At 38.1% G+C, this 13,725-nt stretch overlaps 1 protein-coding gene and 1 pseudogene across 4 annotated transcripts; one reads left to right on the top strand and one right to left on the bottom strand.

Moving 5' to 3' along the window:
• Window positions 1-736: 736 nt before the first annotated feature.
• Window positions 737-2,709, top strand: LOC137721420 (transcription factor bHLH14 pseudogene; annotated as a pseudogene).
• A 5,352-nt stretch (window positions 2,710-8,061) lies between these two features.
• On the bottom strand, window positions 8,062-11,137 carry LOC137720370 (GRF1-interacting factor 3). Of its 4 annotated transcripts, none has more exons than XM_088696304.1 (4): window positions 11,070-11,137; window positions 9,417-9,493; window positions 8,900-8,984; window positions 8,062-8,816 (listed from the first exon to the last, which is right to left on the bottom strand). In XM_088696304.1, exons 2-4 carry the CDS (start codon window positions 9,464-9,466, stop codon window positions 8,412-8,414), a joined length of 540 nt encoding a protein of 179 aa, XP_088552430.1. In that variant the 5' UTR covers window positions 9,467-9,493; window positions 11,070-11,137; the 3' UTR covers window positions 8,062-8,411. The 4 variants fall into 4 exon arrangements, with proteins under 4 accessions (XP_088552430.1, XP_068315530.2, XP_088552424.1 ...); XM_068459429.2 differs by having other exon boundaries at window positions 10,828-11,116; XM_088696298.1 differs by lacking the exon at window positions 11,070-11,137 and adding an exon at window positions 10,351-10,806 and having other exon boundaries at window positions 8,062-8,789.
• Between the last annotated feature and the right edge of the window lie 2,588 nt (window positions 11,138-13,725).

The raw sequence follows: 13,725 nt of genomic DNA, 5'->3' as shown, positions 1-13,725 counted from the left end.
ATTAGCCTAATTTTTCCAACCAATATTAAATTAAAGATAATGCTTGTATTATCTCACATGCAAAAATCTTCACCGCTAGAATTTTATAATCGATAATGATCACGGAGTGGTTCAGTGATCGAAAACAAATTCTAGGTTCGTATTTTACATAGCATGTTACGGGTTTCATTTTTGGTGCTTGTAAATCGCACGATAGTGATCAGAGAGAGGTTGAAATACCTCTATGAGTTTTTCTCGTCCCCCGGAATAGTGAAATATCATGGCTAAACCACCAACTGACCAATTTTTTCCTTAAAAAAATAAAATAAAATTTATAATCAATAAAAACTGTTAAATCTCTTAATTTTTATTAGAAGATCTTTTTTACAAAAAATCATTTGAATCGAAGATCGTTAAGTCATTCAAATGTAACGAACAAATCAACAATTCACCATGAATATGCTACTTGGTATTTAAACTGTTGATTTATTTTGATATATTTAGATTATTAAACGATCTATAGTTATAATAATTTTTTGTAAATATAATATTCAAATAGAGATTAAAAGATTAAACGATATGAATTATAAAATTTTAATTGTAAAGTTAATTGCAAGTGAAAGATTCAGCTCGTCTAAAAAAGAAATAAAAGTATTCTGTTTTTCTCTTGGCCTGGGTCCTGGGACCAAATTATTTAAATTAGAACCCAAGCAACACCAAACATGGACCCCACATTACTCTCTCACACTGCTCACTCTCGGTCTCATAAAATCTGAGTATCCATGAACCATATATAAAGCCCCATCCACCCCAACTTTTGTAAGGACCCATCTCTCCCTCAAGCAATCTCTTTTGTTCTAAACTACTCCTATAGCATCTTTCACTCATTGAGTTGTGTCCACTAAATTCGGGACTCAATTTCCCCACAAAAGTTTTGGCCTCGCCACTTATGGAAGAATTAATAATCTCCCCCTCTTCATCCTCATCCCTAGTCTCCTTGCCTCAAGAAAACCATCCATCCCTCCAACAAAAACTCCAATTCGTTCTTCAATCCCAGCCAGACTGGTGGTCATACGCCATCTTCTGGCAAGCCTCAAACGACCACCAATTGTACAATGGCCGTCTCTTCCTGACCTGGGGAGACGGCCATTTCCAAGGCCCCAAAGACACATCATCCAACAACCACCACCACAACCCCTACGAAGTTCTATCCGAAAGAAGGAAGATCCTCAAGGGCATCCAATCCCTCATCAACGACACCAACAATCCAGATAACCATTATCAAGACATGATTCTCCACAACATGGGCTTAAACGCCAACACCACGAACATCGAGGGGTTCTTCGTCAGGTCGTTCGCTCGATCCTTCTCCGTCGGTGAAAGCATTAGTACTAATGTTCCCGGCAAGGCTTTTAGCTCTGGATCTTTGGTGTGGCTGACTGGAAGCCATGAGCTCCAATCCTACGTCTGCGAAAGAGCAAAAGAAGCACAAATGCATGGGATTCAAACCCTAGTCTGCATCCCAACCCCCACCGGAGTTCTCGAGCTGGGTTCTTCAGATTTGATCAGAGAAAACTGGAACCTGGTTCAGCAAACCAAATCCTTATTCTGGTCGGACCTTGTTTCGGACCAACAAGAACCGGGAACCGGATCCCCCATCAATCTCATCAACCGAAACTTCTCCTTCGCCGACGTTGACATCATCGCCGGCGTTCAGGAAGAAGAAAACAAAAAGGAAGTTCCCTTGGATATAACGGCGATGAAGAAGAAGTGCGGAAGAGCATGTCCGGGTCCGATACCGTTTTCGAATCTAAATAACCTTAACCCGGAACCTTCGGATTCGGAGTTTCCCAAACGGACACCGAAAAAGCGAGGGCGAAAACCGGGGCTAGGGCGAGACACAACGTTGGACCACGTGGAAGCGGAGAGGCAGAGGCGGGAGAAGCTCAACCACCGGTTCTGCGCCCTGCGAGCGTGGTGCCGAACGTGTCGAGAATGGACAAGGCATCGTTGCTGTCCGACGCCGTTTCGTACATCATCGAGCTGAAGAGCAAGGTGGACGAGATGGAGTCGCAGGTGCAGAGAGAGTCCAAGAAAGTGAAAGCCGAGACCGTCGACAACTTGGACAATCAGAGCACCACGACGTCGGTAGATCAAACGCGGCCGCCCAACTCGTCGGCGAGTGGGTCTACGGGGCTCGAGGTGGAGGTGAAGATAGTGTGTTCGGACGCCATGATTAGTGTTCGGTCCGAGAATGTGAACTACCCGTCAGCTAGGTTAATGGTGGCGCTGCGTGACTTGGACTTTGAGATGTGCCATGCGAGCTTGTCATGCATGAACGAGCTCATGCTGCAAGATGTTGTGGTGAAGGTGCCTGATAACATGAGAAGTGAAGAGAGTATCAAAGCTGCTCTTCTTAGAATATTAGATCAGAACTGAATTTTGATCAACCGATTTGATCAGTTGGGTAACGCGAAGAGACAAGTGAAAAAGGCAAAAGGGTTCCGTTTTTCTGCACCTGTGAATAACTTGGCCGAAAGTTTAAGACCGCCGTTTCTTTTGGGGACGGATTGGAACATCCAATCTGGAATGTGGATGGTGTGTTTGGGGCCCTGGGACATGATTCATGAGAGTCTCTCGGACCCGCCATCGCACCCAATAATGAAGGAAAAATACTAAACAAAATAAAACAGAACACATTGCAAAAATGTGTTTTTTATGCGTTGATTATTATTATTTTTAAATAGGATTTTTTTTTTTTTTTTTTTTTTTTGGTGTGGTAACAAACGATGTAGGTTGAAACCAAATTAGAAAAGAATACAAGGGTGGCAAATATTAAAAAAATTACCAAAGAAAACCAACGTGCAAAAGCTTAATTTTAAGTAAGATAGACCATATAATTGGTAAATATTATGTCAACTACAGATGGGCCACATAAGTAAATATTATGTCACAACATTTGACTCAGAAATATAGGCTCGATTCAAATAACTGAAATTCTTAATTTTAAGCAAGAAGATTAGGTTACTGTATGAACAAGTCACTGCTAAGAATTCTAAAATTGAAACTTTGTAGAGTTAAGAAAATTTAACAAACCAGATAAACTAGAAATAAACCTATACGGATCATGGTAGAATATGTATAAGTCATAGATGCTCATAACTCCTAAAAGTAATGTTAAGAAAACTAAATTTTGTAAACTAAATGACATGGAAGTTAATGGATTATTAGTTAAACGATAAACGTGCTTATTTCTTATTGGTGACACATCATTTAATTTGCAAATTTAGTCTACAAATTTAATCTCCCTAACATTACTCGATCAACTCCTAAAGCACATGCATATCATACTTCAGAAAAATCAAACAGTAGTTCTCTCTCTCTCTGTCTTTTTAGCATCGTTTACATCAATTAGTAAAAGGGCGAAAAAGCAAAAAAAAAAAAAAAAAAAAAAAACCTCCAAGGATGAAAGTAAATATTCGAGGAAACTACATGATTTTCTGAGTGTTCAAATATGGGATGCAATTAATATTATAATCGAGTAGTATTTCTCTATACTGATAACTAAGAGGTCTTGTACGTAACTAGATTCTGAAAAATGAGACAGTGAAAAAAGCTACTTCTCTCCCAAACTCATGCCATCTCTCACCCATCAAACTAGATTTGAAAGCCTCCCTAGCCGCTGCCCTTTGCTCCAGCTTGAGGTCAGCAGTAGCCTGACTCCCACCTTCTTCTAGCCCTCCTTCCTATTCCCTTTCCTTTTCCACCCTTTGCATCTTTCTTCTCCATCTTTCCCACCCGAAAGGTTCTAATTTTTTGCATTTTTCTCTTTTGGCCGTTGTTTTGGCTTTCCTTGAACTTTGTCTCAATTTCCCTGAGCTTGTCTCAAGTCTGGACTTTCATGGCCCTTTCTCTTTCTTCGTTGCTACTTTCCATTGCGCGTCCTCAACCACCAGCCTCAATTACTCGTCCAGTGTACTTCTCCTCATGTGTTGGGTGGCTGTTAAAGTGCAATATTTGGTAGGATTATGAGAGTGCTCACTGCTCGGGTGGCTTGCTTTCATATAGTTGTTTCATTGGTTCATTGTCTTGGTGGTGGTGGCCGCCTTGCGATAGAGGCACATTTGTAGCTGTTGGATTCATTCCAGTTTTAGGGTTTTTTTATTGTTGTTCATCTAGCCACTTTTGAGCCTTTTTATTGTATTTTTTTAAATTTGTTGTTGGACTTATATTTAGGTTATGGACTGCTTTTTGGACTCTCCTTTTCATGTACTACTATTTTTATTTAATGAAAATAATCTACTTTGAAAAAAAAAATCAAATTCTGAATAACTCAATGTGTTGGCTAAAGGTGGTTCGGGGTCGGGATCCCGAACTGAAACCCAAAGCCCGAATCCCAAACCGACTCTCTTCGAATACAATTCTAAAACCCGAAACCGTATCCGAATTTTGGTATTCCTGAATTTCCGGAATCCTGAAATTGTTTCGGTTTTTCGGTTCGGGATCGGGAATGGATGCCATCATAAGATATCAACCTAATTTAGGAAGATCGAATGAATGCAGTCCCCAAATAACAAATTTCCAGTCCCCTACTCCCAAATTTGCAGACAACCCATCAAAAATCAGACAGTCAAGGATCGAAGAAGCCGTTGATCAAAATTCAAAAGCAGAAAAATACAAAGAATCAAGCATGTAGTAACTGAAATTAGGGGATTTTCAAAACAAAAATCCTAATTTTAATTCTAAATCCCCAAATTGAAAGTTCAAAACCCTTATCCTCAATTTCATAATCCAAATCCAAATCAAGGTACAATAATTTCTTGAAGTTTGGCACCTTCAGATTAGAGAAGCTTCGATTTGGAGGTTATTGGAGGTGGAACCATGGAAGTTTGGATTTGGAATATGGTGTAGTGGTCGATGAATTGAAGGCCAACGTGTTGAGTTTGTGACAAAGGGAGGAGGAGGAGAGCATAGAGTGTAGAGACTATTCAAGGGATTAGAGAGAGTGTTGAGTCCGAGGATGTTGACATTAGCAAAGGAGGAGATGAGAGAGTGTAGAGAGATCCGAGAGGTTAGTGAGAGTCTCAGTGTGAGATAGAGAGGCGCAACAGATTCATTTGAGAGATAAGAGAGAGAGTTGGCTTCGTGGTTAAGTATAAGTAACTAATGGTTATTAAGCATATAAATATATTTTTTGTATTATACTTTCAACAATCGAGAGTTGGCTCAGTGGTGAAGTTCCATGATTCCTAATAGGAGATAAGGGGTTCGAATCCTTGCGGCCTCATTTTTTAGGTAATATTCTAAAATCGATTCGGTTTGGAAAAAACCGAAATTCACAGATGCTAGACCGAATACCAAACCGAACTGGGCAGTTCGGGATAATAATCGAATCGAAATTTTTCAAAAACCAAAACTTTCGGGATAATTTCGGTTTGGGATAGGGATTTTCGGGATATTTTTCTAGCCCTAGTGTTGGCTACTTGGCTTCACGCCAATTTTGTTGTATCAAAAAGTAAAACACATGTTTCGACCAAATAAAAAAAAAAGAATTAAAACACATGTGATTGTCATGTCAACATCATTATACAACTACGCAATTTATAAAGTCAAATTTCATCATGACAAAATAAATAAATAAAACAACATTTCAATGCATTTTTTAGGTAATATTCTAAAATCGATTCAGTTTGGAAAAAACCGAAATTCACAGATGCTAGACTGAATACCAAACCGAACTGGGCAGTTCGGGATAATAACCGAATCGAAAATTTTCAAAAACCAAAACTTTCGGGATAATTTCGGTTCGGGATAGGGATTTTCGGGATATTTTTCTAGCCCTAGTGTTGGCTACTTGGCTTCACGCCAATTTTGTTGTATCAAAAAGTAAAACACATGTTTCGACCAAATAAAAAAAAAAAATTAAAACACATGTGATTGTCATGTCAACATCATTATACAACTACGCAATTTATAAAGTCAAATTTCATCATGACAAAATAAATAAATAAAACAACATTTCAATGTCAGTCAAATTTTGATTTTCCAGTATTTACACGTTGCCACCTCGTACATTATACAGCTGACGAGCAACAGTTTTAGCATTGATGAGCAATAATAACTTGTCAAATTCAGAAGAGGATTTCTTTGGCATCTTGTGAAATGATGGAAAATGAAAAGGAAAAGGAAATGCCCCTTATCTCTTCCATGTTGCATCACAAGGGATGCACAAAAACTTTAGAAAAAATCTGCTCCTGGAACCATCTTCAAAGAAGATACTAAATTTTAAACATAAAATTTAAATGATTTTTTTAGTTAAAATGGTCCTTGATATTTGCATAACATATCACTTTGATCACTGAGATTGAAAATCAATAGAAATGATCTTTGAGATTGTCCACCATTTGTTATTTTGGTCATTCCGTTAAGTGTCCTGAAACTCTTGGCCAGAAGTTTGGATAATTTTCAAAGTTTCATAACTCAATTGTTTCTTAACCAAATTCAACCCATAATATATCAAAATGAAGATATGAAAGTGTAGAACAAGATTATACCTATTCAGAAGTCCAATGGTTGCCGGAGATAGCCGGAAAATAGCCTGAAATATGACTGGCTTGCTGGAAAACTCGCGGGAAATTGGGTAAACTTTAAACGTTCATAACTTCTTCAATACTCGACGAAATCGAGTGATTCAAAAACAAAAATCATACTTCTCAACAAGACGAAGAGAATGAAATCTTTCTAGATGGCTAAACCATGGGGATTTAGCTGTCGAAAAAGATATGATTCTTTTTGGATCGTCAAGAAGTATGATTTTCGTTTTTGAATTACTCGATTTCGTTGATTATTGAAGAAGTTATGAACGTTTAAAGTTTACCCAGTTTCTGACGAGTATTCTAGTTTTTCGCACACCAGTCACCTTTCAGACTATTTTCCAGCCATCTCTAGCAACCATTGGGCTTCCAAATAGGTATAATCTTGTTCTACACTTTCCTATCTTCATTTTGATATATTCTAGGTCGAATTTGGTTATGAAACGATTGAGTTACGAAGTTTTGAAAATTGCCAAAACTTTCGACCAAGAACTTTGGAACACTTAATAGAGTTTTTAACATAATGACCAAAATAATGGATGGTAGACAATCTCAGTGACCATTTCTATTGATTTTCAATCTCAGAGACTAAAGTGATGTGTTATGCAAATCTCAGGGACCATTTCTATTGTTGCCAATCCATATCATTGCCACATAGGATTTGACACTTCGGTTGGAGAATATAAGTGTGGCCTTTTTTTACTGTTATAGTTGATGTGTATATTTTGACATCTCCTTTGGAGATGCTCTAACATTAAGAGTGTTCGGTACTCTTATCTGAATTCAACTTTTTAAACTCAAAAACAATTTTCAAGTTTTAGGCCTTAAAAAACTTGTTTGGTATGATTATTTTTAAAAACTAAACTCAAAAAATAGTCTAATATCTAAAAACACAAAAAGTGAGTTTTTAAACTTAAACTCACTTATTTCTTTTCTCTCCCTCCTTCTGTCTCGCTCCAAATCTCTCTCTCTTTTCTTCTTTCTCTCTCCCCCTTTTCTCTCTTTTTTTCTTTTCTTTTACCTTTTTCGTCTCTCCTTCAATCCGCTCTCTTCATTCTCTCGACTCTTTCTCTCACTCCTCTTCCTCTCTATCACCTCTGATCCTCTCACTTCTTTCTCTTTCTTCCAATGATTTCTTACTTTCTTTCCTTCTCTCTCCTCTTTCTCTCTTGGCCACTTCTTTTTAGATCTCTTTGTCCAATTTAAGTTGTAAGATTCAAAATTTTTAAATCGCATACCAAACAAGTTTTTTAGTTTTAAAGAAAATTGTTTTCAAGAAAAATTCTTAAGAAATGTCTTGAGAAATTATATAAGATTTCAATTATGATACCAAACAAGCCCTCAAATTTCTAGGAAAGAGTTGGAAATGTATGGAGATTCAGAGCCTTTTAAAACTTCAATCTTAGAACTCTGAACTTGTTGACATCAAGTCATTTTTGCTAAAGAAGAAATCCGTACACATAACGACCGAAAAAACAAAACGAAAACCTACCAGCAAAACTTGCAATAGGATCAGAATTTGTGGCGCGTTGCTGCATGCAGTTTATGAGTTACATATTGAGACAGACATCAAGTGCAGAACACATGCTTCCATCCCCAAAGCCCTTATGAACTAAATCTGTCTTATCCCACCACTTGTTTCATCTGATGCCAAGATCCCCTACATGCAAAGGGACTTACAACACACTCATTTACCCAATCGCTTCAAGACTAAAGAACAGACAACTTTCACTGCTTCGCTCGATTTGTCACACATCACCGAGCACAACAGCTACTTTAGCAAAATACCTACTATCAACAGGCACATGTTTCCATGTGGAATCATCCTTAAGGGCCAATTCACTTGCCGTCATCTCCATCACCGTTGCCATGCCCACCAGCTGAGCTCCCCTGGCCATCACCACCTACCCTAGCATCCGAGGCATCTTGCTTGCTTCCTCCACACCCATCATTTGGGCCTCCCGCTGAGTTTGGGCCGCCACTACCACCACCAAATGAGCCCTCAGTATAATGCATGGAAGGCATGCCGTTGGCCCCCCTGGGTCTCATTCCCATTTGCCCTTGCATGGCTTGTTGGTTCTGCTGATGTAGCTGCTGCTGCTGCTGCGGGTCGTGCATTTGATGCATGTTATTGAACTGCATCGGCATTTTTGGGGGGAAAATACCTTGTTGCTGAGCCATCGCTGCTGCCTGGGCATGTTGCATGTAAAATCCCACCTGCTGCATAGCAGGATGTGGGGCCATCTGCAAGTGTTAAAACATAGATGATAAGCGTGGTTAGAAAAAAACGAATTAGCCAAACATCCAGGCATGCTTACTACCCCCACCTGGGCAGGCACTGCTGGTGACAGTGGTTGCGCATCGGCAATTGCTGCTAAATATATCATATTCTTTTGAAGCTGAGCTTGGTACCTAAATCATCACAATTGCAATAAGTATATGTCTTACACATTGTGGCCATGATTTAGGAATAGAAAGTCATATCCGAAGTCATAACTGGGAGATAGCATTAAATGAATGGCCAACGGTAGCCCCTACCATATCAATAAATGTGTAAGCCAAACCATAGCCATGCGTATTTTTATGCAAAATAATTTTGACTAATCCCACAATTACAATAAATCAAAGACCTAACAAGTTCTCAACATTAAGGATCTTATAATCAATGCTATCAATACAAACCATGAGGGCTGAGGCTAGTTCAAAATTCTAACATCTCTGATCAGTCAGAATCATCTCTAACTTACAAGATACAAGTGCAATCAATTTTATACAGCCCCAGCATATGATTCAAAACATAATTCACATGCATACAACATATGCGGAGAGAGAGAGGGGGCTTACGGAGCACACTCGGCAAGTTTTCCAAGATTTTGATTATCCAATATTGCCATAATCAACGTTTTGTTGTCATCAAGATACTGCATAAAGAATTATAAAAACACATTATTAATAAATAATTTTAATTCCAACGCGCATCAAGCGAAATGCAATATATTTGACAATCAAGGTGGATATCCAAAAGCGTAATTCAACCTTTCAAAATAGTTTCAGGCTTCGATGGAAATTTCTACAGTAGTAACAAAAAATACATCCACCTTTTCTGTTACTTTTATGAAACTACTCCTTAGCTCAGTTCAAGACTGATTAGCACATCCAAAATAGTCATTTTATCAAATGATTTGTCATGCATCTAACCTATAAGCCATCTCACAAGCACAAAGCTTTCAACAAATTTACCAAAAGACCACTGCTACTCATGCCACTACCGTATCAACTAGAATTTATCAAAATCCAAAACAGTAAATCATTTTGCCTATGCTATCAAGAATCCTGATCTTGTGAGATAAGACATCTTTGGTGACAAGAGAAATATATCATGTGCGCCCATCAGATACACTTTTCAGAGGGGACTCGGAGCAGAGGTGGACCAGTGGAGTACTACCTGCACAGCAGTAGAGTATCTAGATAGCTTCTCAACAGGAAATCCAGTGGCCTGAATCACGATTCACCACTAGAAATAGGCTGACGGAGGAAAAATTCTTGACATTAAAAAGGCACTTCACACAGGTTAGGAGAATAAACTATAAGAACTCCTAGGCATCCCTAATGTTTCAACAAGATGTTCGAAAAACACCAACTGAAGACTGTTTCCTGTGGGTTTTTCTTTTAAATCAAGAAGAATTTTCCCCTATTACTGTGAACTAGGATTCCTTATTTGGAGAAATATGTTTATAATCTTTAGTTATTACCTTAACTTTATTAAATTCTTTCATACCTTAATGGGCGATGATTGATTAACGACCCAATTAAGGGCGGGATACGTAGCTTTGTTAAAGGTTTCTTCCTGAAAATCATTCATATGCCACACGTTCATACGCTTTGTACAATATGAATCTGTATTCTTATTGGCTTCACTGTTATACATGATCATCACAAATCATACATCACTCCACCATAGAAACTATACAACGATGGCAAGACTTATGGAATTCCTCCCTAAACATTGTCAGCAAAAGTGCAATCTTTTCTATATGGACAAAATTTAACAAATTTTATTCAAGTACACAATTTAAGCCTTGTTTTTTAACATTTAGCATATGCATCAAACAACTGGGGGGAAAATGAATTAACATAACAAACAATTAAAAAACAAACCAGAAAACCCAGAAGGCCAATTAGTTCCTAAAAACAAGTAAGAGTTCCAAATAAACAATTAAGAGATAAAAATTGAGCGAAATGGGAAAAATGGTACCCTCTGAATTTGCTCGGTGGTGATGTTAGTGGGAGGAAATGAAGGCATGACGGGGATCATTTGCGGTGGCTGCTGCATCTTTTTTTCCCTCCCAAATTTCTCAGTGGTTATGGGAATTCAAAAACCCTAAATCAGCCCCCAAAAAAGAAACAAAATCAATTAAAAGCAGAAATTAAGAGGAAAAGGAACAAAGTTAATGAAGTTGAGAAACAGAGAGAGACAAGGAAAAGGCGGTCGTGTACCTTTTTAGAGTAGGTGGATAGTGTAGAAGAAACGATGAGGTGGGGGTTTTGGGGAATATCCTTTTAGTTTTGGATGTCGACCACGTTTCCGGAATTCTAAAGATAAAAGGCGCCCAAATTAATAAATAATTATTTATTTATTTATAATTTTACGGTTTTCCAGATGCGTGATGTGTTTTTTTTTTTTTTTTTTTTGAAACCAAGAACCATAGCATAAATAGGCCTACAGAGAGGCAAACATAATAACAAAACCAAGCAGTGTCAAGGGATAAACCACAACGACCCCTCCACCAAGTAGAGGCGTCATCCCCATCACCCCCATAACCCCATTAATGAGGGCAAGGTAATCCGTCATTGTTCAATACATAGACCAACGAAGATGGGGGTCTAACGACCCAAACGACATCACTCATCTCCGAAAAACCAATCGATGCAATCTTGTGAGCCACGCCATTAGCAGACCGTGGCACCCAAGACCATCGACAATCAATGAAATCCCCCCCCCCAACTGTTTAACCCGAGCCAGCACCGGGTATGCCTCCCAACTACCCATAGACAGCGAGCTAGAAAGACATTTAATCGCATCCAAGGAGTCTGATTCCAGAATTACATACCTTACACCCAACTCTGCACCAAGCATGCACCCGTGCAACAACGCATAAGCCTCCGCTGCTGCAGCAGAATGAGCAGTAATAGGATGCCGCGCAGCAGCCACGAACTTACTCTTCATGTCCCTCACAATCAAACCAACAAAACCCATCTTTGATGCCTTGGACCAGCTAGCATCCACATTAATCTTCACATAAGGGTAGGCCGGAGCACACCATCTCATAACCTGCAAGTTCCTCCTACCGTCGCCCCCTCCCCTATCCCCAGCCTTTGCCTTTGCACCACAAAACGAGCTCACCATCGCAGAGACAGCAGCCAGGACCTTTAACGGGTTAATGGGCACCCCTTTGAAAACAAAATCACAGCGAGCTTTCCATATGCACCAACAGGTAAAAACAATATAAGATTGTCTCCACATTATATCTTCAGAGTTGCAAAAATTCGGAGAGAATACCCCCTGAATCCAGTCCGACCAAGAAGGGAGAGAAAGACGATCCATTTTATAACCCAATGCCCCTCCAAACCAAATTGGCTCAACCCAAGAGCAGGTAAATGCGTGATGTGTTTTGCGAGTTCGATTCTCACCAACTCTTTCTTCCATCCAGCAATTAACTGTCAATGTTATTGCTCTATTAAAAAAAAAAAAAGTAAATTGTAACAATAGTCTTTTAGTTTTAATCAAATTGGAGCAATGATCTTTCAACTAAAAATTTATTATCATTGATCCTTCAACTTATCAAAAAGTATGATTTTTTTTCGTCAACTTTGTTAGAATTTTGTCAAAATAAGTTAGGAAAATTTTATTTAAACCCATGTAACATATTTATACACCCAACTTAAATTTTAAATGTTAGTTATCTATTTTACCCAATTGCATAATTACTATTAAGTACAAAATGAAATTAATAATAAAACTCACATTTATCAATAAACACAAACACTATAATTAAACCCTACGATCACTCTTTGTTTATCTTACGTTCATTTCGGCTAAAACTCTAATAGCTCGCATAGAGAAAAACAATTTTTTTTATTGATGGATGGTGATTTTGAAGTTTTAAATCCTTTAACCAAGGTATGACTCAATTTATGAATTTTTTGTTCGTTTGATTTCAATTTTTTTGAGTTTAGAAGATTAGTATTTTGAGTTTTACATGTACATTCTTAAATTTTCATGTACTAGACTAGTATTTATGATTTCACACAAACAGTAATGTTTATGACATTCAAACACCAAAGACTAACCAAGATACATCTTGAAATACAATATAATTTGCAGCCTTTGATATCCTGTAAGTAAGTAAGTCTTGTGTCTACGACATATGTGCTTGTACATTCGACATTTGTGCTTGTAAATTAATATGTGTGCCACAAATCTTAGGCTGGTGGTGGTTGTCCTGCATCTTTAAGGCCCCGCCGTTGGTTAGACTTGTACAGTGGTACTGGGTTGGTTGGAATTTCATAAGCAAAATTTGCAATTGGTATGTGAATGTGCAGTTTTGAAATTACAGAGATATTATCTTGTCAAACAAATAGTAATGTTTTCGAACAAACCCAATTTGATTACTAGTGCTTCATGCACTTCATGAAGCCTATAGAAATATTACTATGAAAAGGTATGGTAGCAGACACATATGCTCATGAAACAGAGACCACACAGAGAGATGGTGATACATGGTGTTTGTCAACATCTACAGAAGTGTCAGTCTTGTTGTCAGTCATGGCTAAATTCACACCTTAATTCTCAATGTCCATTTCTAGACGGTGTAAAAATAGAGTTATAAATCAAATAGGTGTAGAGATAGGTTACATGGGTTTAAATAAAATTTCCTAATAAGTTATGTTGGAATGACCATTGTTACAATTGGGGTCCCTCAACTCATCAAAATATGTAACTATGGTCATTTTCATAAACTTTATCAGAATTTTGTCAAAATGAGTTATGTTGGAATGACCATTGCTACAATTGGGTTAAAATTGAGGGAACATTGCTACAATTGAGTTAAAGTTGAGAGACCATTGTTCCAACTTGGTTAAAGTTGAGGAC

Source organism: Pyrus communis, chromosome 1 (genome assembly GCF_041283825.1).
Source record: "Pyrus communis isolate YQ-2024b chromosome 1, ASM4128382v1, whole genome shotgun sequence".
NCBI classification, from domain to species: Eukaryota; Viridiplantae; Streptophyta; class Magnoliopsida; order Rosales; family Rosaceae; genus Pyrus; species Pyrus communis.
The sequence above is the reverse complement of the archived record's forward strand: the minus strand, read 5'-3'. Positions and strand labels throughout refer to the sequence as shown.

What these genes read in the sequence shown, in the direction of transcription:
- LOC137720370 (XM_088696295.1), bottom strand. Translation starts at nt 10,506, where the DNA reads ATGATCATGTATAACAGTGAAGCCAATAAGAATACAGATTCATATTGT. An exon ending in ATCAATCATCGCCCATTAAG is followed by an intron (nt 9,494 to 10,350) that starts GTATGAAAGAAT and finishes TTCTTTATGCAG; the next exon opens with TATCTTGATGACAACAAAAC. An exon ending in AAACTTGCCGAGTGTGCTCC is followed by an intron (nt 8,985 to 9,416) that starts GTAAGCCCCCTC and finishes GTGATGATTTAG; the next exon opens with GTACCAAGCTCAGCTTCAAA.